The sequence below is a fragment of the Physeter macrocephalus genome, chromosome 1 (assembly GCF_002837175.3).
Source record: "Physeter macrocephalus isolate SW-GA chromosome 1, ASM283717v5, whole genome shotgun sequence".
NCBI lineage: Eukaryota > Metazoa > Chordata > Mammalia > Artiodactyla > Physeteridae > Physeter > Physeter macrocephalus.
The window spans coordinates 111,531,749-111,559,077 of NC_041214.2; the positions used below are offsets into that span (position 1 = coordinate 111,531,749).

Genomic DNA, 27,329 nt, shown 5'->3' on the forward strand with positions numbered 1-27,329 from the left:
TTTCATTAACAAGTGGGAAATTGATCAGACCTATTTTATATTTTCCCTTTTTATGTCTTAATTGTCCAGAAAATAATTTTTTTTTATATTTTATATTATTGTTATAAATCCAACTCTAAGAATTGATGCCCAAAAAACGACCAAGGGAGATAGTATGATATCTTCAGTCCATGTTGCTTCTGAAAATACTTATTAAAAGTGGAACTAGACCTGTCTTAAGTAGATAACAGAAAAATACACTATTATGGTATTTGTATATTTAAAATAATCCAAAACAAAATAAAAGAAAAATCCACACTCAAGAATGGCACCCACATTATTCAAGAATAAAGTATTCTGCATATATACTAACAACTGTGTGGCTAAATATTTTCCTAAAAACATGCATATTATAAGGCCTTTTATAATTAAATTTATAAAAACCAAACTGTATTGTTTATATATCAACTGTCATGATTGAAGCTTTCTGCACACCAGGAGAGTTAAAACTAACATCTGTTGTTCTGTAAAACTAAAGATGAAATATAATCAAACTAGCTTTTCACTAGAAAATTTTATATATCTCAGCAATCTGTTATACTTCTTGTCATCAAAAAATAGACTCCAAGATGCAGTTATTCTTTCAAAAGGTTAGTTTCTACTGCGTTACTCTTTAAGAACCATTTTAATCAAATCACATTTCTTGGAGAAAATTCACTTAGGGTTCTGAATGAATCAGTTGTTTTCTACAAGCCACTCTGCCTTGAGTGGTAGAGTTCTAGCTCTCCTAGAAGTATTTTTTCTCTTTCAAAGAGAATAAAAAATCTGTAGAGACTTTCTTACTGACTTACTAAATGTAAAGAATAATAGAAAGTATATAATAAAATTTTGGAATACAATAACGTTTAAGTTTCCACGGTTTTTTTTCTATAAACTAGCTATAACCTCAGAAAAGTCATCTAAGTTCTCTGTGCTTTAGTTTCATCTTTAAAACAAAGAGATTAGAATAGACAATCTCTAAGGTTCCTTATAATTCTCACATGGTATGATTCTGTGCTTCTGAAGGAATATTTAATTGATATACTGAATGTCCATAAATCAAGAGAACTGAACTAAAATAGCACAGCTGAACTAAACCTCTCCTATTAGAAAAACACAAAGACTGTGTTAAAGCTCAACTTCTCAAACCTTACTAGGCCCATTCCCTCTTCAGCCAGAACAATGAATAGCCCAGAGTTAAAACCAAATATCTTAGTTAAATAAATTATTTTAATTATACTGTGCCAGCCAGGTCTAGGCTGGGGGTGTAGTTTACATTATTTTCATCCTATTTACATTCAAGATAATCTATACAGTTAAGGTTGGGGGCTACTTAATATTCCTGCACTTCAAAACCAGTGAAGTTAAATACAGCAGAGTATTAGTCATTATCATATTCTGTCAATTTCAAAAGTATGTTGAATACCATTTATGGGCTACAAAAACAACACAAAGGTAAAAAAAAAAATCTTGCTGACAAATGCTGATGTTCAAATGAATTCAGTTGTGTTTTGCCATTTCTCAAAAAAAGAGAGGAGGGAGGAGATGTCAGGAGAAACCTACTTAGGTAATACTGAACCACGACATTTCAGGAGCTTTTATGAGAAATTAATGTACCATGAAACAGCACTTTGGTACTAGTGCGGTGCAAGTTGGTTTTCCTTTGTCTAACTATGGGCAGCAAATGAGGCACTTAACTGTAAAATAGAAAAATCAGGTAGATTTAAGAAGAAAATTCAAAATCATTCATAAGAGATAATTAGCATTATTCAAAAAGTTAAAAATTCTACTTTTATTTAACATGCATTCAATGTTATACATGCTTTGCTAGGGAAAATCCTTTGAATGTAAGACTGCTATTTTGTTTATGAGACAGAAAATATTTCCTTTGCAAGAGATTCTGGATTTCTGAGAATGAAATCCAAGTCTTCTCAACCTGAGTGCTACACGTTTATAAACCGAGAAAAATGCATCTTACCCATACTGGAGAAATGTTTCTAACCATCAACGAAGTATAAAATGTGATCCCTGACTTTATTCTTGGAAGGACCAGCTTTTATTTTATATAACTTCAAAGAAGGGGACCTAGTGACTGTAACTGAATAATGAATACATATTTAGCACCTAAATTTAGAGAACAGTTAAGTATTGCCATAGTTTTAAATCACTGTACGTCCATAGACTGGGGGGAAGTCAGATATGTGTTGTTCAATGATATCAGAACATTCTCAAAGATTAAAATATCAAGCTTCCAAAAATTATCCTTGATTTGCGAATGCATCTATCTATAACATTCAAACACAATATTATCATTTCTTCCTGGAGTTACAGACATATATTCTTTTAATAAGTAAAGAAATGAATGAGGTTTATTTTTTCTTTACCACCATTAAACTGTCTTCTGAATGTGGCACTTTTTCAGAGATTTATATAGAAAATAGTCCTTAAAAAAATGTCATTCAGGGCTTCCCTGGTGGCGCAGTGGTTGAGGATCTGCCTTCCAATGCAGGGGACATGGGTTCGAGCCCTGGTCTGGGAAGATCCCATATGCCGCGGAGCAACTGGGCCCGTGAGCCACAATTACCGAGCCTGCGCGTCTGGGGCCTGTGCTCCGCAACAAGAGAGGCCGCGATAGTGAGAGGCCCGCGCACCACAATGAAGAGTGGCCCCCGCTTGCCACAACTAGAGAAAGCCCTCGCACAGAAACAAAGACCCAACACAGCCATATTAAAAAAAATTTCTTTAAAAAAAAAAATGTCATTCATATTCTACCACTGGTATTATTTTAAATGTTCTTCTCTATGAGGCAGAGGTCAAGAGTGAAGTAAATGATCATGGGCCTCTGCTGAAAAACATAAGCAAATATAAAGCAGGAACAAAGAAAACAAACATTAATTTCTGGCACTATATTGGCACATAAGTGCTTATCTATGGGGTAAAAAAATTACCAAATGAAAAGATAATAAATGTTTGCTGTGACATTATTCCAAGTGAATGGAGCCTATACCTAAGAGAAATAGTCTTGTGTTGCCTCTTTAAATAAGCTTGACTTTAATTCTGGATGGAACACTTTGCTTCATAGGTTAAAACTGATACATGGCATTTACTAAAGTTTTCCATGAGACAATCTAATCATCCCCACTGAAACATCATATAATCTTACCTCTTCTCCCTATTCGCTTACAAGAAGGCTTCCCTTGACTCATAAGGGAGGAGAAAGGCTTAAAAACACATGTTCTTACTCCAAGGAGGATGGCAAATTTCAGTAGTTCACAATCCTTACATTTGTCATTTATGTTCACTGTAACCAACTGCATTCCTCACTACATAATTAATTTCCTCACATACAGAAGAATTAAAATTCTCTTATTTATATCTTTAAGGTAAAATTTTCTATCTTCTTTAAGGTATTCTAGTTTATTTTTGAAAGGAAATGAATACATAAAAACACAGGAACACTGTTGATTCAATTTAGTTGTTAATAAAGTGCATGTGGCTTTCAATATGAATATTGTTTGATACATTACAGCTTAAGTAAAAAGCCAACTAAATCAAAATGAAGATTCAGCTTAGTACCTAAGATGTGGAAAATATGAGACAAGAATATAAATTCTATATAAATAGTAACAAAATTGGGAGAAATATTCTTCTTTCCCAAAAGAAGCCAACTGAAAATATTCTTAAATTAAGTGGACTTCTGCTTCCCAAACAACCAGACATGCTACACAATAATACCAACATGCAATACCTGAAATGTAGAATTACATTCTGACTGCTGCCCTTGAACTTCTGCATTTAATTCACAATTCTCTGGTGTCTGATTGATTTCATCTTGCAAAGTAGGAGATGTGCCATGAGTGTCATCTACAGAAGCACTGTCAGACAAGATATCTAAGTTTTCAGGGGAACGAGCTATGTCAGGCTTACTATCTCCCGTCCCTTCATCAAAATGTGTCCTCTGATCAGCATCATCTAGCTGTTGAACTGAAGTTAGATACTGTTCAAGGAGACTATTATCCTGCTCATTGTTTGAGCTTTCCTTACTCCATTCATCATGTTCTTCACTAACATCCCCTATATCTGACTCTCTGCCATATTTGACTGTGTCAATGGAATTCCCCATTATGGAACTTTCACTACCTTCTGTGGAACTTTTTTCAAAATCCAAAGAATCCTGTAAACAGTGAACTTGTTCTGTTAAGGAGGAATGAAAACCAGAGTCTGGAAATTCTGGTAAGGATTTCTCTTGAGGAGCTTCAACAGGAGCAATGAACCAATCGGAGTTTTGATCAGAAGAGGGCTCCTGACTTTGGGTGAATAATGGAGGGTTAGATGGCACCAGAGTACTTGATACAGGAGGAACATCAGGACGGCAGGAACTTAGATGCTGGTCCACCGTCTGCTGCCAAGCTTGTAGAGACCTTACCTATAAACCAAAGGATATAGTTTTACTACAAAATATAAATCATGCCTGTTTTACAACTGTCCTTTGAGCTTTCTTCCCCAACACTCATGAAGTTGGTAAATGGCAGATGGCATAACTGGAGTTAGAAACGACCTGACTCCCCTTATCCTTTCCATAGCACCCCCAGCCTAGACCTGGCTGGCACAAGTGGTTCACGTCCTTGGTAATAAAAGGTCCTCACCAGCAGAGCAGGGATGGGCCGAAGCAATTCTCTTCCTACTACTGGAAAAATAATCAGAAGCACAATAGCACATGTATAGCTGACTAAGGGGTAAATAAGGTACTCGATAATATACACTGAGGTCTATCTAATAAGACAGATTAGAGCCTATTAATATGAGTAGATTCGCTAAAATAAAAGTCTCATTTTAGATACCCATTTGGGATAAGAGTTTTTAAAAACTAACAATATAGTATATACAACTCTAAAATACCTAAAAATACCCCAAGTTCTTGATAATATGCTTTTACACTTTTAAAGTATAATTAAAATCTCAGAATTTTACTGTAAAATCTGCAACAAGAAAGCAATATATAGAATTTTTTAGTTTCCCTTTGACCATCCTCCAAGGTAATCACTGATAGCAGGTTAATATGTAGCCTTCCAGACCTTTTACTATGTATTTTCAAATATAATATAGGTAAAATCCTATTATAACAAATTTGTTTATAAAAATACTTCCAAGGGATTATTATCAAGAAGTATTTGTTGGGATACAATGATAGTAAAACCAATGTTTTAGGGAACTGTCCCTAAAGTGTGCTACTACAGGATTCAAACTCTCTCCCTGGAAGTCATGTGTACCTTTTAGGACATGCATATTATAGCCATCACATACTATTTCAATCACCTTTCATTCAAATAGTCTCAAAAGATAAAACAAGATAGCTACATGAAACTTCAAACTGGGCTTTTTATTTCTACTGGAAAATTATAACAATATCCCTCAATTTAGTACTTTCCTTCAGGGTTATAGTTCTTTATCTCTCTGGTCAAAATTATGAAAATATTTTTCTTCAGAAAAATGTAACAAAATTCACTGTCCTAGTTCAGAGTGGCAAGGAACACAAACCACATCCTTAACCTTGAGAAAGGGTGCTTACTTTACCTGTAACTACTCTATGATTCTCTCAGGAAATCTAGAATTTTTCTTTGTTCACACAGTAGGTAATTCAGCAGGAGGGAACTTACCTGGTTCCAAAGGAATCTGACAGCCTCTTCTTCTACAAATTTTTTAATACGTTCTTCATCTCTTTCTTTTCGTAATCTACAATAATTCAAAATCCATTACTGATACAAGAAAGGGTGCTTTGAATTGTACTTCTTGTTATGACGAATAAACATATACATTGTAAAGAGATTAATATTCTAATAACAGTCCTTTCCACTTTTAGAATATCTAAGTGAAACTTTAGTTTTAAGCTATGACTCAACATAGAAGCCAAATAAGATGTGACTGAAATTCAGATTATACTGGTTCTACAAAGGATTGCCAGTAATGAAAAATAAAAAATATTAAATGGCTCTTTATCTGGCCTCAATTTCCCAGCCAAACATACCAAAGGGGCAGGAGCTGCAGAAAGGATCAGGACCACAGCTTGAAACACCCTCTTCTAAGAGAACAGTAGGACTAATCACATCAAATTTCACATCCCTGTTTGCCTCCTGACATACTCTTTGCTATCAACAGACCTTCCTCTCATTCATTAAAGTTTTCACTCTGCGCTCACTGCCCCCATCTCTGTACTTAAACTAATCAGAAACCTAAGGTTCTCTTAGCTGTCCATTATCTCCTAAACTGTCACCCCATTTTGTTCTGAACCTCTGATCTACTTTCTCTAGCTCCCCAAAGCCCTCCTACTGTGTCATGTGGGACTCCCGAATTATAATCAGCAAACTCCCATATACACTCAACCTCTGTAGCTCTCTCAAGTGGCAGCTACTTTTTTCACTCACACATCAGGGCCAGAACGTTGCTTCTCACTGCTGTTTACAAATGAGTCTTAACCTTCCTCCTTCAAGAACTCCAGCCATCCTGCTAAATTTCCCAAAACTCTTTTTCAGGTACTGACCTCCCATTATCGGCCCCCATTCACTGAAGGCTCAGCACTAGTCTTTTTCTCTGCCCTGTTCCCCTTGTCATTTCTGGAGCTCTTGACATTCACATGGATGCTCTATCTAACAATAATCCACCCTTCATCACTCATCCTCAGTCCCACTCTAGACCCAAGCATTTTTTTTTTAACATCTTTATTGGAGTATAATTGCTTTACAATGGTGTGTTAGTTTCTGCTATATAACAAAGTGAATCAGCTATACGTATACATATATCCCCATATCTCTTCCCTCTTGCGTCTCCCTCCCACCCTCCCTATCCCACCCCTCTAGGTGGTCACAAAGCACCGAGCTGATTTCCCTGTGCTATGCGGCTGCTTCCCACTAGCTATCTATCCTACATTTGGCAGTGTATTAGACCCAAGCATTCTGACTACACCATTTTCGAAATTGGTTTCAAGCAACAACACAAACCACTACGTCCAATCCTCCCAGTTCACTTGTTCTTGCCATAATCTGCAACAACCTGGACGACCAATCTTCACCTATGTCCACCAAACAAATGACCCCTTTCTCTTGTCTTTCCTTCTACCTCGCTTAAATTCTGAGATCCATCATTATAATCATTCCCCGCCCAAGTGTCGTCAGCTCCCTTGCCCTTCCCTCTCTCCCCTACCATGTTCACCTGGAAAAAAACCCGTTCCTGGCTGAACCATGTCCAAAATCAGAATGGAACAGCTGAGAGTTGTTGATGAAAATCATACAGTCTGACCTATCGTTTTGCACTTTAAGTTTTTCCTCACCCTGTCCAGTTATCCTCCTCCATTCCCCTTATAAGTTCACTTTGAAGATGAATACCGCACACCTCATACCTCTCTTAAACCTCCCACATCCTCACCCCTCTCCTCACTTCCAAGTGCTGACTGCATCCTGTATATTATTGGAAAAGGAGAAGCAACCATCAGACAGGACTTCCCTATCCCACCATCAAACCTACCACCTTACCTGCTCCTGTTCCCTCTACTTGTGCACTGGACCTCTTCTCTCACCTTCTCAAGAACTTCCATCCTGCACTTCTTCTTTCTTTGCTCTGCACCATCAGTTCTTCCTTCCTTATAGAATTATTTCCATCAACACATATACCTGCTCTGTATCTCCCATCTTTAAAAAAGAAGCTTCTTAAGTCCAGATTCTCCTCTGGCATCCACCTACTCTCTCCTCTTCCTCACATCAACACTTCCCAAAAGTCGCTACCCTCACTCTTCACCTCTCACTCACTACTCAATCCTTTCCAAACTGCCTTCATCCCACTACCTTCTGAAGCTGCTCTTAAGAAGTTCACTGGGCAGGAAAAGGTTAACTCAACAGGACTGGGGTGTTTGAACTCTGTACATTCTAAAGACAGGACTAGCCTTGACCAGCTCCTGAGAGATAACCTCCAAGCCCTTGGAATATCCTGCCTGATAAGAGTATCTTTGTACATCTGGGACCTTGGTTTATGCTAACAGTGTACTTTCTGGTGAATACCTGTTTTGTTCACCTGAGACTCTGGGCCACAATGCATCAGTTTGACCTTGGGTGGGGGCTGAGGTCTGAGTAGTTAAGGTCAGTCACATGGGCACTCAATGCCTAGGTGACTGACCCCCAGTAAAAACCCTGGATGCCAAGACTCGAGTGAGCCTCCTTTGAGGTTCACATACTTCATATGTGTTGTCACACATTGTTGCCAGGAGAATCGAGCCCCATGTGTACAACTGCACTGGAAGAAGACAACTAGAAGCTTGTACTTGGTCTCTCCTAAACTCTGCCCTGTGTGTCTTTTTCCTTTGCTGATTGTAATCTATATCCTTTCACTCTAATAAACCATAATCATGAACATAAAGAATAGCTTTCTTGAGTCCTGTGAGTCCTTTTTGCAAATCATCAAACCTGAGGATAGTCTTGGGGACCCTCAACACAGTCACCAATAACCTCCAGCTGCTAAATCTAACACACAGTTTCCTGTCCTCTTACAGCACCTCTCTTCTCTCCTGAAACACCTCCCTGTTGGAGCTGGGACACACACTCTCCCAGTTCTCCTACCACTCTAGCTGTCCCTTCTCAGTCTCTTTTATTGCTTCCTCCTCTCCCACCTGACAATATTAACAAATACTGCTGGTTACAATACTAATACTCAGAATAAATCTATGAAATCCTAGTTTTCCTGAGTTGACAGTCATGAAAACATGTGAGCCATGGAATGAACAAATAATTTCCACCACAGCCCCCAAATTTTAGCCCCTTTTAAGTCCCTGCTATTTTCTTTAATTCTTATGTCACCTACTGGGTTCTATGTAGACTTTCTCATCTTCTCATTTTTATACTTAAAATTCAGTTTTTCTATATTTTCTGTACCTTCCGTGTTTAGGTATATAGATGTCCATAAGGCATGCATTCATTCAAAATTTACTGCTATGCTGCATCTATGTTCCAATTGCTGTACTACAGATGAAGATGCATATGGCAGTCCCTGCACTCAAGATGCTTTCAGTATATTGTAGGAGACAAACCAAGAGTGGCATCATGGTATGGAAAGTGTCCTGGCCACAAAAGCAGTGATTCAGTGTTCTGAATCAATGCTAAGAATCTGACACCCCCAAACCAACCAAACAGCACCCAAACTGTAAAAGTCCTAAACAGGGACTTTTCACTCACCTCCTTATTTCATCAGTTAGGCAGACAATGTGCTCCTGCATCCGGCGCAGCCGGATTTCATAGCGTACATCTTTAGCTTGTGGGTTGTAGTTTCTGGCATAAAAGCCCCGCCAACAGGCCTGAAGCTTGGTGGCTGCTTCATTCAATTTCTGAAGGGCAACTTTATTTTGTCCCAAAGTAAGAGATCTGTGGGTTAAAACCCTGCAAGGAAGTTTCTCTGAAGCTGTTTGAGACATGGTTTCTTCACTGTCTGGCTGCGCATGGAAGACATCATGTCCAACTGACTCAGGAAAAGATGTAAGACTGTGGGTGTCATCCTTTATGACGGCATTGGTTACTGTTGGCTCAGGACAAAGTAATAGCCCATCTTTCTCATTTACCTCTGTACTGATAGCACTTTTTGTCATCTCAACAGAATTCTCATTTGCAGCCCAAAAAGCCTTTTCCCCTTCCTTATCAAAGCCGTTGTTTTCCGGACATTTCACAGATTCATCGGCAGCACCATCATCTTCTAGGCCCAAGTTAGTGTCTTGCAGCCTCACCTCAACTGTAGGTGATACTAGAGAGAGTCCTGACGCAACTGGCATAAAAGTAGACTCTGAAGAGAGAAGACTACAGTTTAACTTGTCTTCATCTGTCTGGATGTCTTCCAGGTGCAGGTCATTTCGAGAATATCTTGTAGTGTGTACAGAGGCTGGAAAGTTATTCTTAACAGCATATAAATGGTCATCATTACTGCTTATCCCAACCCAAGAATTGACCTGGATGACGGGTTCTAAAAGAATAAACAGAACATCATTTAAAACATTAAATGTTTAAAGAGGTATTTTTTCAGTTGGATCCTTTTAATGAACTCTAATCCCTGAAATATAGTAAAGTGCAAGGAAATGCTTTCAGTAATTTCCTCCAATATGCCTAAAACACCAAACCAAATATTTTTAAGAAAATGAATTCTTGCAATGGTCATAAGAATAATCAAAGTACCAGGTCACTTCAAAAGGTAGCAGTCCTCTGAACGTTTTCAAAAATTAGACATATAGTAGTTATATATATGTCTACCTGTGTATATACATATATATAAAATATAAGATCCAAATGCTCACTTAAGCTAACAAGTAAAAAATTATGAAAACATGTACTTTTTTTGTTTTATGATACCAAACAGATCAAGCAACTTGGAGAAAAACGATCAGAGATCGGTTAACTTCTTACCACTTTCCTGGACTACCTGGCAATCTTGAATGGGGCTGGAATGCTCCGATACAAGGGGTGCCCTTGTTTCAACAGGAGCAAGAGAAGATGACTCTTCATTTTGGCTCTGGTTCATCAGCTGCCTCTGGTGAAACCTAAAAATCAGTAACATCTGATGTGATTTAACGCAAACCAAAGAAAGAAAGCTTTTTCTGCTTCCTTTGAAGGGGTCAAAAAGGTAGAAGTTTACAAGCTTTCAAAGTATATACCTTTGAAAGGCAAGAATATAAAATGGGGAAAAGACAGTCTCTTCAGCAAGTGGTGCTGGGAAAGTTGGACAGCTGCATGTAAATCAATGAAGTTAGAACACACCCTCACAGGGGAATTCCCTGGTGGTCCAGTGGTCCCTCCACGCTCTCACTGCTGAACACCCAGTTTCGATCCCTGGTTGAGGAACTAAAATCCCACAAGCCGTTCAGCGCAGCCAAAACACAAAACAAACAAAAAAAAGAACACACCCTCACACCATGCACAAAAATAAACTCAAAATGGCTTAAAGACTTAAACATAAGACAAGACACCATAAAACTCCTAGAAGAAAGCATAGGCAAAACATTCTCTGACATAAATCATACCAATATTTTCTTAGGTCAGTTTCCCAAGGCAATAGAAATAAAAACAAAAATTTTAAAATGGGGGGCTTCCCTGCTGGCACAGTGGTTAAGAATCTGCCTGCCAATGCAAGGGACATGGGTTCGAGACCTGGCCCAGGAAGATCCCACATGCCGCGGAGCAACTAAGCCCATGCACCACAACTACTGAGCCTGAGCCTAGAGCCCGCAAGCCACAACTACTGAGCCCACGTGCCACAACTACTGAAGACTGCGCGTCTAGAGCCCGTGCTCTGCAACAAGAGAAGCCACGACAATGAGAAGCCTGTGTACGGCAACGAAGAGTAGCCCCCGCTCACCACAACTAGAAAAAGCCTGCTCACAGAAATGAAGACACAACACAGCCAAAAATTTAAAAATTAATTAATTATTTTTAAAAGCCATAAAAAAAAAAGGGACCTAATCAAACCTACAAGCTTTTACACAGCAAAGGAAACCATAAAAAAAAAAAAAAAAAAAAAAAAACAAAAACAAAAAAAAAAACAGCAACAACAAAAGAAAAGACAACCTACAGACTGGGAGAAAATATTTACAAACGATGTGGCTGACAAGGGCTTAATCTCCAAAATATACAAACAGTTCATACAACTCAACAACAAAAAAAACAACCCAATTGAAAAATGGGCAGAAGACCTTAACAGACATTTCTCCAAAGAAGACATACAGATGGACAGTAGGCACATGAAAAGATGCTCAACCTCACTAATTATTGGAGAAATGCAAATCAAACCTACAATGAGGTACCACCTCACGTGGGTCAGAATGGCCATCATCAAAAGTCTACAAATAACAGGGACTTCCCTGGTGGTCCACTGGTTAAGAATCCACCTTCCAATGCAGGGGATAGGGGTTCAATCACTGGTCGGGAACTAAGATCCCACATGCCACGGGGCAACTAAACCCATGCGTCACAACTACTGGGCCCTCGCGCTCTAGAGCCTGCGTGCCACAACTAGAGAGAAGCCCAAGCACTGAAACTACAGAAGCCCACAAACCACAACGAAGATCTCGCGTGCCACAACTAAGACCCGATGCAGCCAAATAATAAAATTTTAAATAATAATAAAATTAAATTTAAAAATTTTTTAAATGTTTTTAAAAGTCTACAAATGACAAATGCTGGAGAGGGTATGGAGAAAAGGGAACCCTCCTACACTGTTGGTGGGAATGTAAATTGGTGCAGCCACTATGGAAAACAGTATGGAAGTTCCTTAGAAAACTAAAAACAGAATTACCATATGATCCAGCAATCCCACTCCTGAGCATATACCCAGACAAAACTATAATTCAAAAAGACACGTGTACCCCTTGTTTATAGCAGCACTATTTACAATAGCCAAAACATGGAAACAACCTGAATGTCCATCGACAGATGAATGGATAAAGAAGATGGGGTACATATACACAATGGAATACTACTCACCCATAAAAAAGAATGTAATAATGCCATTTGCAGCAACATAGATGCAACTAGAGATTATCATACTGAAGTATGTCAGAAAGAGAAAGACAAATACATATGATATCACTTGTATGTGGAATCTAAAATATGGCACAAAAGAACCTATCTACAAAACAGAAACAGACTCAGACATAGAGAACAGACTTGTGGTTGCCAAGGGGGAGGAGGGGAGGGAGAGGGATGGACTGGGAGTTTGGGGTTGGTAGATGCAAACCATTACATTTAGAATGGATAAACAACAAGGTCCTACTGTACAGCACAGGGAACTACATCCAATCTCCTGGGATAAACCATAATGGAAAAGAATATTAAAAAAAATGTCTATATGTGTATACCTGAGTCACTGTGCTGTACAGCAGAGATTGACACAACATTGTAAATCAACTCTACTTCAATAAAATAATTTTTTTTTAAAAAGGAGAAAGTATATACCTTTAATAACCCCCAAATTACAAAGTCTCATTTAAAAGCACTGGATAGAAAAGGTTAAGAAACTTATTTTTAAATCACAGAGTCAGACACCATCATACGCATATACACGCACAAACCTTCAAAGGCAGGATCTCTGATAAAAGAAGTGACTACTAAATGCTTCTAGCTATACTTTTTTTTTTGGCTGCACTGCACGGCTTGTGGGATCTTAGCTCCCCAACCAGGGACTGAACCTGGGCCCTCCCCAGTGAAAGTGTGGAGTCTTAACCAGTGGACTGCCAGGCAATTCCCAAACTATACTTCTTTTCTTTTTTTTTTTTTTTTTTTTTAAATTTTTATTGCCAGGCAATTCCCAAACTATACTTTTTTCTTTTTTTTTTTTTTTTTTTTTTAAATTTTTATTTATGTTTGGCTGAGCTGGGTCTTCGTTGCCGCGTGCGGGCTTTCTCTAGTTGCAGCAAGCGGGGGCTACTCTTCGTTGCGGTACGCAGGCTTCTCATTGTGGTGGCTTCTCTTGCTGCGGCGCACGGGCTTAGTTGCTCTGCGGCATGTGGGATCTTCTCAGACTAGGGATCGAACCCACATCCCCTGCACTGGCAGGCGGATTCTTAACCACTGCGCCACCAGGGAAGACTCCAAGCTATACTTCTTAATGTTAGTATTTTAAAACCCATATGAAACACCCACATTAAGGGACAAATGCAGTTTTTTAAAATCCCACTCTCCCATGCTGCTTGGCTCCCCCCACTGAAGAAATGATTAGCAATGCAATTACTGGGGAGTAAACTGGACTGCACTGCAAGGTTCGGTTCCCCTACAGAACTGCTGCAGTGACCAGTGGCCCAAGTGCCCAGAAATGTGGGTCGCAGCACTCGCCTCAGTCCTACTAACCCTGCAGGAAAGAGTCAGAGGTATTTTCACTTGTGAATTCATCAGCCGCTACAGATAAATGGGCTCACCTCTGCTTGCTCAGAATCTTCTCTAGTTTGGCATCCTCTGCAGTCTGAAGACCCAGCGTAGAAGTGAGAGGACAGACTGTAGCCAGATACTGGACAAGCTGGATGTGCTGGCCAGGCCGATATGCTCTCCCCTTGCCTTGACTATACAGCCATTCAGCTTTTAAACTGGAATTGAGGGACATAAAGAAGAAGGGATGGCACTAGGGTAGACAAGATACATTTTTAAGCAATAATGATTCTTCCTTCTTAATTTACCTTTATAGTATCATTGGATATTTTTCATAAATAAAATTCACTCAAGTTAAAAAGAAAATCTATCCTTCTGATTCATTCTCCTTACTATTACAATGTTTTAAACCTTTTTTCTTGCTTAGGAGCACTTCCAAAGATTTTTACTAATATTTTAAATTTATTTAAAATAAATATTTTCCAAATATTTTAAAATTATTTTCAAAGAAGCAATGAATAGTCCCTCCATTCAATATCAAACTGAAGTACCTAAATACATAAATTGTGTTTAAATCCATTAGTTCATAATGATAGTTTTTTTTTTAAAGCTAATTGGTCACAGCTGAAGGATGCTAGTGAACTACCAACTCATTATTTTTAAAAACTGGTAAATAAAGGAGACAAATTAAATATTATTAATTCTACCTTTCCTATACAAACTATACCAATGACCAAATAAATAGTTACTTTATAGAAGTATTCCAGCTAATAAAAAAATTGATAGAATTAAAATTTCACCATTTTGCAACTCTCAATGAATTAATGGATTTAGGCACTGATCATTAATAGCCACTCGTAACACAAGAGACAACCAGACACCACGTGCCTCTCAATAGAACCCACAAAGTAGTCCTTCCCCCCCAAAAATCTGATCAAACCTCCACATCCAACTACCAATTTACAGGAAATACAGAAGGAGAGGAGTATGTCAAAGGACACGGAGACTTAGCAATTGGCAAAATAAGTACAGTGGGAAACTCTATAGGACAAATAATCTGATTTCTTCAACAACCAAAAAAAGAGAAAAGAAAGCAAAGAAAACAAGAAGAGGAGGAACCCATAGAGAGATTTGAAAGCATCATCTTGGACCTCCAGCCAAGTTGAGCCTTCAAACGACTCCTGCCCCGTGTGATCTCACCACAAGATCCCAAGTGAAAACTACCCAATCAGCACAGCCAACCCATGGAGCATGCAATGATAATACATTTTTAAAACACTGAAAGAGAGAGCAGGAAAGAAATTTTTTTAATATATCAACCAATTACAATGTATGGCCTTATTTCGATCCTGTTTCCAAAAATCCATTACAAAACTGCATTTATGAGGACTACTAGAAATGTAAGCACTTATCTAATATCTGGTGTTATTATGGAATTATTGTTAAATTTTTTGATAAGTGATAATATTGTAGTTATTTCTTTAAGAGTCCTTATCTTTTACAGATGAAATTATATATAATCTGAGACTTGTTTCAAACTAATACAGGAAAAGGGGGCGTGGGTGAAGGTATAGATGAACAAAGTTGGCCATGAATTGAAAACTGCTGAAGTTGGGTGACAGATTCAGGGGAGGTCATTACACTACTGTTTACTTTTGCAATATGTTTGAATTTCTTTTTAATTAACATGCTTTTGCCTCAATTTTATCACTCTTAAATCTGCCCATCAACTTGAAGTTAAAGTTGCATCATTTTGGCATACTTTGTTTCTCTGTACACCATTTAACTCAGCATTGCAAATAGTTTGAAAATCACTTCCAATCCACAACCATTTTCTTCAACCTTCACATTAAGGTATCCACATTATGCAAAAAACTGTATAGTCCAAAACTGTTAAGCCACCCAAGATGTATTATATAGACTGAAAAGAAACTGGTTCTTTTGATAGCTGGTTAAATAGTGCAGAAGAGTCTTGGTGCAGTAAAATGAGTTTAGTTTTCTATGATGTGCCAGTGTCACAAGAAAGGAGAAACTGTTTTCTAACAATGAGATATAAAGTATGCCAACCTGATTAACTGAAGTCATGTAACAATAAAAATTTTAATACAGTTAATAAAAATAATTAGAAGTATTTCTTCCATAGACACATTCCTGTGGATTAAATAAAGCTTATTCAGAATCTTCATGAACTCTAAGTTTCCATAAGTTCTCCTGCCAAGCAAATGGCTTGTTGAAAGGTTGTCCCTAAAAAAGGTCCATAATAGAAGACAATCCCCAACTTTAATAGCTAGCAAGCGACACTTCCAGGTTATAGATGGTTTGTAGTTTGGGAGGAAAGAAAAGCGAAAGTAAAAGGATACAGAAGGAGGCTCAGGTATTCCACAGTTTAAGTGTGCGAGGTGAACCACGAACTGTGGAGTATCAACTACTGTAAGATCTGTTTTTCTGCCTTTGCTTCACATTCATCAATAAACACACCATTACACAAGTTTATTAAACCATACAATATTTTCTTAGGTAAAAAAAATCTCTCTACCCATTCAAAGACAAAATTAAAATTAATTCAGCTCTAACATATTAATTTCAAATCACTGGAATATGACTTTTCTCTTGAAATTAAAGGAACAGTCTACATTATATAACAGGGATAGCAACTACTGAGAGAATTTAAAACTGCTCTTTCACCTAATTAAAAAAAAAAAAGGAATAATGGATGAAATGATATCTGGTATTTGCTTTTAAAATATCCTAACCAAAAAAAAAGTGCGGGATAGATGAAACAAGATTGAAACGTCTCCAAAATTCTGCTCCCTAAGTTCTGATCTGTAAGCAACAGAGGTGTAGCTTGGTACTAGGTCCTATAAACAGTAAAACAGAGATTGAAAACAAATTCAGAAATAACTCCAAATCCTGAGGTGTTACACAAAGGTCCTTCCCCAGGTGTGCTTCTCTCTGAGAAAGCCCTCAGCCAAAGCACCACAGCGGTGGGTGACTGCTCAAGTTACTTTTTTGGGTGACACACACACTCAAGATCTGGTTACCCAAGGTCATCAGGGAACTTGGGACACTCTTAGTCATGGAGAAAAAATTTAACTTGTTCTTAGCAAATAACAGGCTGGGTAGATACAAAAACTAGAAATTCCTTCCTGCCTATCCTTCAGGGCAATTCCAAGGTTGACCAGGAAAATGTTGGAACACTGCTCAGGCTACCCACTGATTTTTCAGTCAATAGCTCTCCCTTAGAATAATTCCTCCCTCCAAGACAAAATACTTCCAGAGTTGTTCTAAAACATGGGAGCACTGTTTACAGACTACACAGTTGTCTCAGACATCAACTGCAGCAGCATTTTTCTCAACAACCTAGGTTCTTTGGTTTGAAGAGAACTCTATTTACCCACTCTTCTATGCACTGACATTTGGGTTGTTTCCCAAATGTCCCATATAGCTCCCAAATGTTTGGAGCTATTATGAATAAGGCTGCTACGAACATGCTTACATACATGTTTTTCGGTAGACATATGCACCTATTTCTCTAGGGTATATACCAGAAACCAAACTGCTGGGTCATAGTGTATTTATAAGTGCAACTTCAGTAAATACTGCCAGTTTTTCAAATGGCTGCACCATTTACACTCCTAGAACAGTGTATGAGAGTTCCAATTGTTCTACATACTCATCAATACTTAGTATTGTCCGTCCTTTTAATTTTAGCTACTCTAGTGGGAGCTGGTTGATTTGAAGCCTCCATAATAAATGAGGAAAAAAATAATCTTTCTGAATTATCAAAAAAATCAACATAGTGGTTATCTCTAGTGGGGAGGGGAGTTATGATGAGAGTGGGGCAAAGGAGATCTCTGGAGTGCTGGTTTTGTTCTAGTCTTATTTTCAGTGATGATTATATGGGTATTTTTAAATAGTACGTTTGAACTATTTCTGAATTATATGATACTGTGCAATTTTTTTAATGTGGGGGGGAAAAGAAATCTGTCTGAGAAAGGGTTGCTATTATGCTACACTCCCACCTCTTCCTTCCTCCCATACTTTAGTGTAGAATAACCCCACAGAGAGAGAGAGGCTACCCAAGTAAAAGTCCATTCTTCCCTACCTCCTCAAGAATCTGAAATTAAACAACTACAAAACATTATAGAGAAAGTTGCAAAAAAATACAAATTCACCTTAAAGTCACTTGGATTAAAACCATTTCCACAGTATAGAAACATAGCCTTTGCATTATTATTCATCTATTCAACAGATATCTTCTGCTTTTTAACACTAGCTTTAGTTTCTACAAAACTCTTCAATCCCCAGTCCCTATCCTTAAGTAATAATGACAATTATCACTTATTAAGCATCTACTGTCTGACCAGTATTATGCTATATCCATTATCTTTAGTTCTCACAGCATCCTTGAAAGCTAGGTAGTTTTAGCCACATTTTACAGATGAGAAAACTAAGGCTCAGAGAAGTTATGGAACTTGTCCAGGCCACATTGCTAATGGTGGCAGGGAAAGATGTGAAGCATTCTCTTGTCTCTCCTGACCAGGTCTCATTCTCTTCTCAGGTCTCTCTTTATACCAAATCCTTACCTCCGCCCATCTCACCATGCTGCTGCCATATATGAAAATGTTGCCAGTCCTACTCCCACAGAGAAATCTGATAACGTCTTTCTTTCTATTAAAGGAAGATCCAGAGAAGATAATCCAAGTAAACCCATATTCCAGCTTTAGAATTACCCACAGTTTGAAATAAAATAAGGTGTCTGAATACACAGCAACACTCACTGCAGGAAAAAGGAAAAGCCACGCTTTTTTGTAGGCAAACCAGAGCTGACATACGTCCCGCACCCTACACCAGCACTACCACTACGTAGCTCCTGGTTGCCATTCCTCACTGCCCCACACCCTGTATAGCAACTAGACGAAAGAGAGGGAGAAAGAAAAGGAAAACCCTGTCAGTAATCTACCATTCCTTCTCCCATCGGGAAACCCCTCAAGCGACTATCAATCTGTAGAACAGAAGGACCAAAACAGCGAGGAAGAACGTATGTGCTGAGTCCATGAATGCGGGTGTGTATGCAGTGAAAGGAAGAAGAGAAATGAGGCAGAGTGAGGAGAATTAAGTCATCTTGATTCTCACTATCCTCCCTAAATCCACCCCTTCTTGTCCACAACCTAGTTCCTTACCTCCCCTAAAGCTCTGATTCTACTGATCATGTGCCAGTGTCCAGAAGACCCCATCATGCAGGGGTCCCAGCTCCAAGCTGCAGAAATCATCAAAGATCTAGAGAAGGGGGAGTTCCCACTTCTCCTGTTTCACAGGTAGAAGGTGAGGACCAATCAGCATGTCTGCTACCAGTTCCAAATTGGAACTCTGCACGCATTTTCCCAAGGTCACTGTTATAAAGAGTAGTTGGGTACTAAGGTATTATTAATACTGCCTTTACAATATGATGGATAGAAGCTTTTATGGGATTGATCTGAAATCCTACACAGCATCTATAACACGGTTTCTATGTAGAAATGCTCCAAGCCCCAAACAATCGATTAACAAAAGAATTTTTAGAAATCAATTTGTTGTATGTTGGGCAAGAAGTTAAACTCACTAGCCCCAACCTCTAAGGTTGACATTTATTTCTTATCCTTTTTTAGAAAGGATAAAAAATCCTAAATGAACAGCACAGAGTCTGCTATATGATAGTACAAATGATCTTAATTTCTAAATGCACATTTCAAGAAATATTCAGTTTATTAACCTGTAGTAAGCTAGAAATGGGCTTTTCAGTTAACTTCCATGATAAATGTGATGTTAAAGGGGTCACATTCACCTTTCCTTCTGCGAAATCACATATCCATCTAGGACTCTGAGGTTTAAGCACCAGCTGACGATGTATGGCCGATAGTCAAACCCTGGAATGGAAGGTGTTGCCATCACACAAGGATTGTTCATGATCGACAACTGTTCCAATTCAGTTAAGGATGCCAGAAAAGAGATCTGGAACAAAGGACATCTTTGTTGAATGAAATGCACTACTCAGTGTCAAGCGCAGGGCTTCTACTGATTACACATCTTTGGCAGTTTGAGAATGTAACAATTTCCCTCTTGTTTTGAAAAGTGACAAGTAACACTCTTATATCATCCACTGACTTCCAAAATTCCAACAATACGGCCATCTGTCCTTGCTGCACAAAGTCCCTTAGAAAGCACTATTTCCTAGCAAAGAGAACCCTATTTTGAAAATATAACAGCAGCCAGAAAAAGGTGCAGAGTGTGCCTTATTAACCCTGTTAATGTACATGTCCCTCTACCAACAATTACTTCCCAATGGAGTGATAAGTACAGCATTACAAATGAAATTAAGCCTTAATAACCCATTGACATTAAGTAAAAGTAGAAAGAAAAATAATGGTCTTCTAGAGCCAAGTGTTTCATCCTGATAGCAGTTTCTTCCAAGATGCTCACAGTCTAAAGTGAGCTCACAACCCTTTCCTGCATCTCTCCTGACTTTCCAGCTTCCCAGATCCCATAAGATACCCTCAAATTTTACCTCATTTAAGTCCCGGATTTCATTTTCTGCCAAAGAAAGTATAGCAAGACATCTGGGCAGATAAGCAGGTGCCATTCTAAGAGAGGTGATGATATTTCCATGTAAAAGTAGGGTCTTGAAAGTAAAAAGAAAATGCATTACAAATGAAAAGATTACAAATAAATTGGTCTATTTTGATAAAACCAAAATGGTGTGTACAAACATAAAGTGATCTGTTTTATTATACTTCTCATCACACACAAATCAAAGACTGTTAATGCTGGAAGGGTCCTACGTGGTTTTCTGGTCCAACTCTCCTTTTTCACATCCACATTCTAAGATCAAGAAAGTTTAAAGACTTGTCCAAGAACATATGCTTAGTGTAGGCAGGTTGTGAGATTTAAGTTATTAAAACTTGAGCAATTTCCAACATACTTGATCATTTCCTTTTAAAACATCAAAACAGAGGGTGAGAAAAGTGAAAGAAAACATTCATTAAAACAATCAGGTATAAAGCAAATTTTCCGAGAGAGAGAGATAACCCACAAACCATAATTTGCAATTATATTCTCCTGGTTAACTTAAAGCTTGAGGAAGGCTGAATGTGCTTAGAGATGGTGCTGACTCAAATTAAGTCAGCAACAATGAAGAATAAAGCGAATACTCCCAACACCCAGAATTCTTTTTTATTTTTTTGGCTGCGTTGGGTCTTCATCGCTGCATGTGGGCTTTCTCTAGTTGCAGCGAGCGGGGGCTACTTTTCGTTGCGGTGCACAGGCTTCTCATGGCAGTGGCTTCTCTTGTTGCAGAGCACGGACTCCAGGCACGTGGGCTTCAGTAGTTGTGGCTCTCGGGCTCTAGAGTGCAGGCTCAGTAGTTGTGGCACAGGGTTTAGTTGCTCCGAGGCATGTGGGATCTTCCTGGACCAGGGATCAAACCCATGTCCCCTACATTGGCAGGTAGATTCTTAACCACTGCGCCACCAGGGAAGTCCCAACACCCAGGATTCTGATAAGGTAATCATGCCTCCATTCCAGAAAAAAAAAAGTTCAATCATTTTTAGTTCATTTGAATTCTCTTAGTATCTGGCTACATCAAATTGCTTAGAATAATTGTTGCTAAAAATGATCTCTGCTAACAATATAGTGAAATTTGAGCTAATAATACTGTTTCTAAGGTTAATGAATTCATCTGATGCTAATAATATCCAATGGAGCAAAAATATGGAAAAAGCCTACACATGTTGAAGTTGTGGTGCCAACTGTTACTTATTTCAGCAGTCCCCAAACTTTCGGCACCAGGGATCAGTTTTGTGGAAGACAATTTTTCCACAGACCGGGGCGGGGGCGGGGTAGGGGCGTGGGGGGATGGTTTTGGGATGATTCAAGCACATTACATTTATTATGCACTTTATTTCTGTTATTATTATGTTGTACTATATAATGAAATAATTATACAACTCACCATAATGCAGAATCAGTGGGAGCCCTGAGCTTGTTTTCACTTGTCACTCACTGATAGGGTTTTGATATGAGTCTGCAAGCAATTGATTTATTATGGTCTCTGTGCAGTGAAACCTCTCTTCTAGCGATAATCTGTATTTGCAGCCACTCCCCAGTGCTAGCATCACTGCCTCAGCTCCACCTCAGATCATCAGGCATTAGATTCTCACAAGGAGTGTGCAACCTAGACCCCTCGCCTGAGCAGTTCACAGTAGGGTTCGTGCTCCTATGAGAATCTCGTGCCACCGCCGATCTGTCAGGAGGTGGAGCTCAGGTGGTAATGCAAACGATGGGGAGAGGCTGTAAATACAGATGAAGCTTTGCTCGCTCGCCTGCCGCTCACCTCCTGCTGTGCGGCCCGTTCCTAATGGCCCAGGATTTGGGGACCCCTGACTTATGATTGCATTCCCCTCTATAAAAAGTGCTACAGGCCACAGATTTTTTAAATTAAAGTGAGGTTAATTTTGGTAATTTAGTAATATCTATAACTAAAAAATAGCAATCTTGAGTGTCAAAAAACAGTCAAGTTCAGGAATGTTTACTCTCAAGCCCACCAACATGTTATGTACTATATAACTGAAGCTGCTAACGTTGGCTGATTGGGCATAAAGGGAGTTTCATCATGTTTGTTGGATGGTAAATAAGAATTAACCTTAACTACAACAACCAGTTTTAGTTAAAGTAAATCAATTATAGAAATTAACAACAAAAAGTTCCATACTTAATTTCTGGTACTCTAATAGAATTTTTACCATAATGAACGCTATCTGTTCTTCATAACAGCAGGCTGATTTTAGATCAATTAGGTTACTTTCTCTTGGTATTTTAGTATAAAATTTCAGAAATGACATAGAAAACACACTTACCTTCAGTGATGCCAATTTAGATAGATCACCTATCTGGGGTATGTTATTGTCTGATAAATCGAGGTGTTGAAGAGCTGTGCAGCTATTGATTTGTTCCATGGCCTATTACAAGAAAAGGATCACATTATTTCATGCACATGAAATCAAAAAATGAAATTCTTCCCTATTTCCTGTGGCTGAGCCTCTTGCCTCCTCTGCCCATTATCAGAAGCAGAGGAGCAGGGTTTAGCAAGAGAAAAAAGAGGCAGTGCCAACAGAATCTGGCATATTGCTATATAGCTAGTTTCTACCTTCATTATCTCTCTAAGAGTAGAGTCAGATATTTACAGCTTAAAGAAACTTTTAGTGATGACATGTGACAGTTGGTATAACATAGACTTTACAAGTTAACAATGGAGCCAAACTGCCTGGATTCAAATCCTGGCTCTGCAACTTCCTGACTGTGTGACCTTAGGCAAGTTACTCAACTTCTCTGTACTTCAGTTTCCTCATCTATATAATAAGCATAAAGACTGTACCTACCTTATTGGCTGTCATGAGATTGAATAAGTTAAAACAGTTAAGGTGGTTAGAAGAGTACTTAGCATACATTACATACTCAATAAAAGTCAGTTATCATCATTTAATCCAGTTCCCTTACCTAGCATATCAAAAAATAAGACACAGAAATATTTATTAACTTACCCCAAATTATAGAGCTACTAAGTGGTGGAAGCAGGATTAGAAGCCAGATCTCCTGACTTTTAAAACAGTATATTCTCCACTGTACCATTAAACATGTACATAAAACTTAATTCAGCATGAATTTTCAAAATGAGATTTTTTTTCAGGTTACGTTAACTGAAATTATCTCTGGGGAATGGGAGTGGATACTTTCACTTTTTATTCTACTTATTTCTATACTGCTTAAATTTCTTTTTCACAGCAAATACTTTTGTGAAGTAAAAAAAAAAACAAAAACCTAATTACTTAAAAAAAAAAAAGAAAGAAAGAAACAATTCACCCTGAGATTACTTCCTGCCAAATTCAGTCATTCCAAATGTACTAGCTCCTTTAGGCCTTCCACATAGCCAATGCTATTATGAGGCAAATTAAAGAAACAATTCACCTTGAGATTATTTCCTGCCAAATTCAGCCATTCCAAATGTACTAGCTCCTTTAGGCCTTCCACATAGCCAATGCTATTATGAGGCAAATTCAACACCCGGAGTTGGGTCAGTTTGGCCACACCCATCATCCGCACCAGCCGATTGTTAGCCACTGACAACTGTGGAAAGAAAACATACCATTATTCTTAGGAGTAAAATATAAATATTACTTTCACATTAGGGTGGTTTAAAAGATTTATTTATATGGCCCAACATTCCCAAATATACAAACCCAATTTGTACTCTTCACATATATTGTCTAAAAATTCTGCAGTGCAACTATTAGTTTGTTGTTGTTGTCATTCCTAAGCAGTGGAAAATACAGATAAAGCTGAGCAATCAGACCTCCTCCAACTACTAAAAGAAAACATCTTTAACACAGCAACTACTTGAGAATGTAAACTCCACAATAACAGAGTCCTTTCACTATCTCTATCAAAATCTAGAACAGTACCAGACACATAAGGGCCCAATAGACATTTGTTGAAGGAATGAATTAATCAACTCTTTACCCCCACCATGAAATAAAAGGTTATCTTAACAACACAATATTTTGCCAACATAAAATGTTTTCTTTTTTAACAAATGCTCTTTTTTCTAGTCTACTCTAAAGGTAGCAAAAATGTGTTCATCTTCAGGAGAAATTTTTAAAGCATCACTTAATAATCATCATGTAAAAATTATTTTTTCTTAAATTATTTTATTCATTTATTAAATAAATTTATTTCAGTTATTAAAAGTTTTAAAAATTTAAGGCAACATTTACTGCTTTCTAGGCTTGCAGAGTTACTTTTTATCTTACTCTTTTATTTTGTATAATAATAAACTGGTCTTATATAACTATTACCCCACATAGCAATACCTACCTGTATTAAACGTTTGCATTTCTCAAGATTTTCCAATTTAATAATCTGATTTTTATCCAGAATCAAAGTATGAATATCAACTTCATAGGGTAAGTTTGGACTTAATTTCTGTAGCCCCTGTCCTGACCAATTGACCACTGATCCTTGAAAAGAAAAGGGAAACTGTTAGAAAACACAGCTACAACAGCTGAGCATAGGGATAAAATTATACTCATAAAATCTTATATATTTAGAGTTAGAAAACACTAGAGGATAATAAACATCAAGCTTTAAAAACTAAAGCAATTGATTTCTAAGTGACTACAGATTGAAATTATTCATTTTCCTTTAGAAATATCAAATTATACCTAGATTTGTGATATTCTACTCAAGTTTCTTTTCTTTCTTTTTTTAATTAAATTATTTATTTATTTTTGGCTGTGTTGGTTTTCGTTGCTGCACATGGGCTTTCTCTAGTTGCGGTGTGCGGGCTTCTCATTGCGGTGGCTTCTCTTGTTGCAAAGCACAGGCTCTAGGGCGCCTTGGCTTCAGTAGTTGTGGCTCGTGGGCTCTGTAGTTATAGCTCGCAGGCTCTAGAGTGCAGGCTCAGTAGTTGTGGCACATAGGGCTTAGTTGCTCCATGGCATGTGGCATCTCCCTGGCCCAGGGCTCGAACCCGTGTCCCCTGCATTGGTAGGCAGGTTCTCGACCACTGCGCCACCACGGAAGTCCCTCTACTCAAGTTTCTGTGATATAATACTTTGGAATTCTTCACATTTAAATGTGAACTATTACTTCCATATTTTGTGCCTAAGTAATGACATTATTTTTTAAATGTAACTAATCTTTTGATAGAGACCAACCTGCTTACAATCTATCAGTATATCCTAAAGTGCCCAAACTATTTTGAAAATCAAAGTATAGTTAATTTATCTACAAAATGGAAATAATATACCTAATTCATTAAATTGATGTGGGGATGAAAAGAGAAACCATATGAACAGTACTTAGTCCCATTCCTGGCACACAGAATTCAATAAAGTAATTTGGTATATTTAACAGACGTTCAAATCCTGGCTCCACTAAGCTAATCACTGTGGTATCTTGGGCAAGTTATTGATCTCTTTTGGGCTCACTTTTCTACTCTGTAAGATGGGAATTTTAATAATACCTGCCTTATAATGTTGTTCTACAAAGAAAATGAGATAATTTTTTTTAAAAAGGCACTCAGAACACAGTCTTGCTCATATAAAAAGTGCTCTATAAATGTTAACTGCTATTATTATCAGTACATTGCCATGGTGGGCTGGGGAGGTGGAGTTTAAGAGCTACAGATAGATTTGTGATATCTATCACAGATAGATTGTGCGGGGGGAGGACCAGAGAAACTGCCAATTTCAAATTTCTACCCAGATTAAGATTACTGCGGGAAATAATTATGCGAGATTGCTCTCCTGAAGGGTTTCAACCAACGTTTTTCCATTGTCTAACGGCTTCTAGCATTTGGGGCGGGGTGGGGGGGGGGGTCATTCGATTCTGAGAATTTGGTGAAAGCTATATACCGTCCCAGGAAAATGCATAGCCTTTGCACACAATTCAAAGAGATCGAGAGACCTCTTAGACTCTCCCTTCTAGATAATGAGCCCCAGACCTAAGCGGTGGAAACGGGCCTTCACCTTCAGCCCTGACCCTGACCCAGAGCCTCCGAACTGTAACCAAAACAAAGGAGCTCCGCTCACACAGTACCTACAAAAGCACCCACGCCCCGCGTTCCGCTGGGCAGAGACCAAGCTATACCCCAGGGCCCGGTCTGCAGAAAAAGGGATGGAGAACTGTGGGCTCTGGATAACCCCCAGATTTTATCACGGCCACCGGACACTTCCAAGAAAGGGTCCAACGTCAATCTAGAGAGCTGTGTTTGAGACAGGGTTTTCTTGAACGTTCTAGGAATCCACCGGGAAAGGGGAGATCGTGCAGTTTTCACTTGGGCACCCAGAACTCAAAGTAAACATCCAAGAAAGGTTACCGCGGCCAGAAACCCACCGCCCAGGCATCCTCAGGAGCGCGGGAGCAGCGCGAAGGTCTCTTGGGGCTTGTAGTCCCCCGCTTGGCCCTCGCCGCGACGCCGGAGAGCCAGGCAGCGCCCAGGGGACTACAACTCCCAGAGGGCAGCGCGCCTCCGCGATGCCCACAACCCCACATCAGAACTGGTCCAGAACTGCACCCCTAAACCCAGTCTTCTTCTCTCCACCGGGCAACTATAATTCAGTTCTATGGAGTAAACCTGGGGAGCCAGGGGTAGGGATCGCCTTACCTTCTCCAAGAGGCAAAGCCGCGTCAACGCGCGCCACCGCCATACTTCCCGCTTGCTAATACCAAGCAACCGTCCTCCGACTGCTAGGCTAGCTGCAACTCGTGGTCGGGAGGAAGAAGCCAGAGACTACAGCTCCCAGGATGCACGGCACCCAAACGGCCCAATTGGCTGCCTACAGCTAACGATGCGAAACCCGGGTTAGAATTTGAGCCAAAGTGAGTTTGGGAACCGGGTCA

At 38.8% G+C, this 27,329-nt stretch overlaps 1 protein-coding gene across 5 annotated transcripts; it reads right to left on the reverse strand.

Moving 5' to 3' along the window:
- On the reverse strand, positions 1-27,207 carry CEP97 (centrosomal protein 97). Of its 5 annotated transcripts, XM_028493806.2 has the most exons (12): positions 27,094-27,201; positions 24,801-24,943; positions 23,895-24,053; positions 22,787-22,888; positions 20,440-20,553; positions 19,720-19,886; positions 13,949-14,113; positions 10,446-10,579; positions 9,234-10,008; positions 5,676-5,751; positions 4,159-4,444; positions 3,823-3,893 (listed from the first exon to the last, which is right to left on the reverse strand). In XM_028493806.2, the coding sequence occupies exons 1-12, from the start codon at positions 27,134-27,136 to the stop codon at positions 3,883-3,885; spliced, it is 2,175 nt and encodes a 724-aa protein (XP_028349607.1). In that variant the 5' UTR covers positions 27,137-27,201; the 3' UTR covers positions 3,823-3,882. The 5 variants fall into 5 exon arrangements, with proteins under 5 accessions (XP_007105481.2, XP_007105482.2, XP_023976122.1 ...); XM_024120354.2 differs by having other exon boundaries at positions 2-4,444; positions 27,094-27,207; XM_028493805.2 differs by lacking the exon at positions 27,094-27,201 and adding an exon at positions 26,806-26,866 and having other exon boundaries at positions 2-4,444.
- Positions 27,208-27,329: the final 122 nt, after the last annotated feature.

Coding starts and splice junctions, on each gene's coding strand:
- CEP97 (XM_024120354.2), bottom strand. CDS start 27,136: ATGGCGGTGGCGCGCGTTGACGCGGCTTTGCCTCTTGGAGAAG. Junction 24,054..24,800: donor AATGCAAACGTTTAATACAG/GTAGGTATTGCT, acceptor TTCTTTCCACAG/TTGTCAGTGGCTAACAATCG. Junction 5,752..9,233: donor CTAACTGATGAAATAAGGAG/GTGAGTGAAAAG, acceptor GAATTATTGTAG/ATTACGAAAAGAAAGAGATG.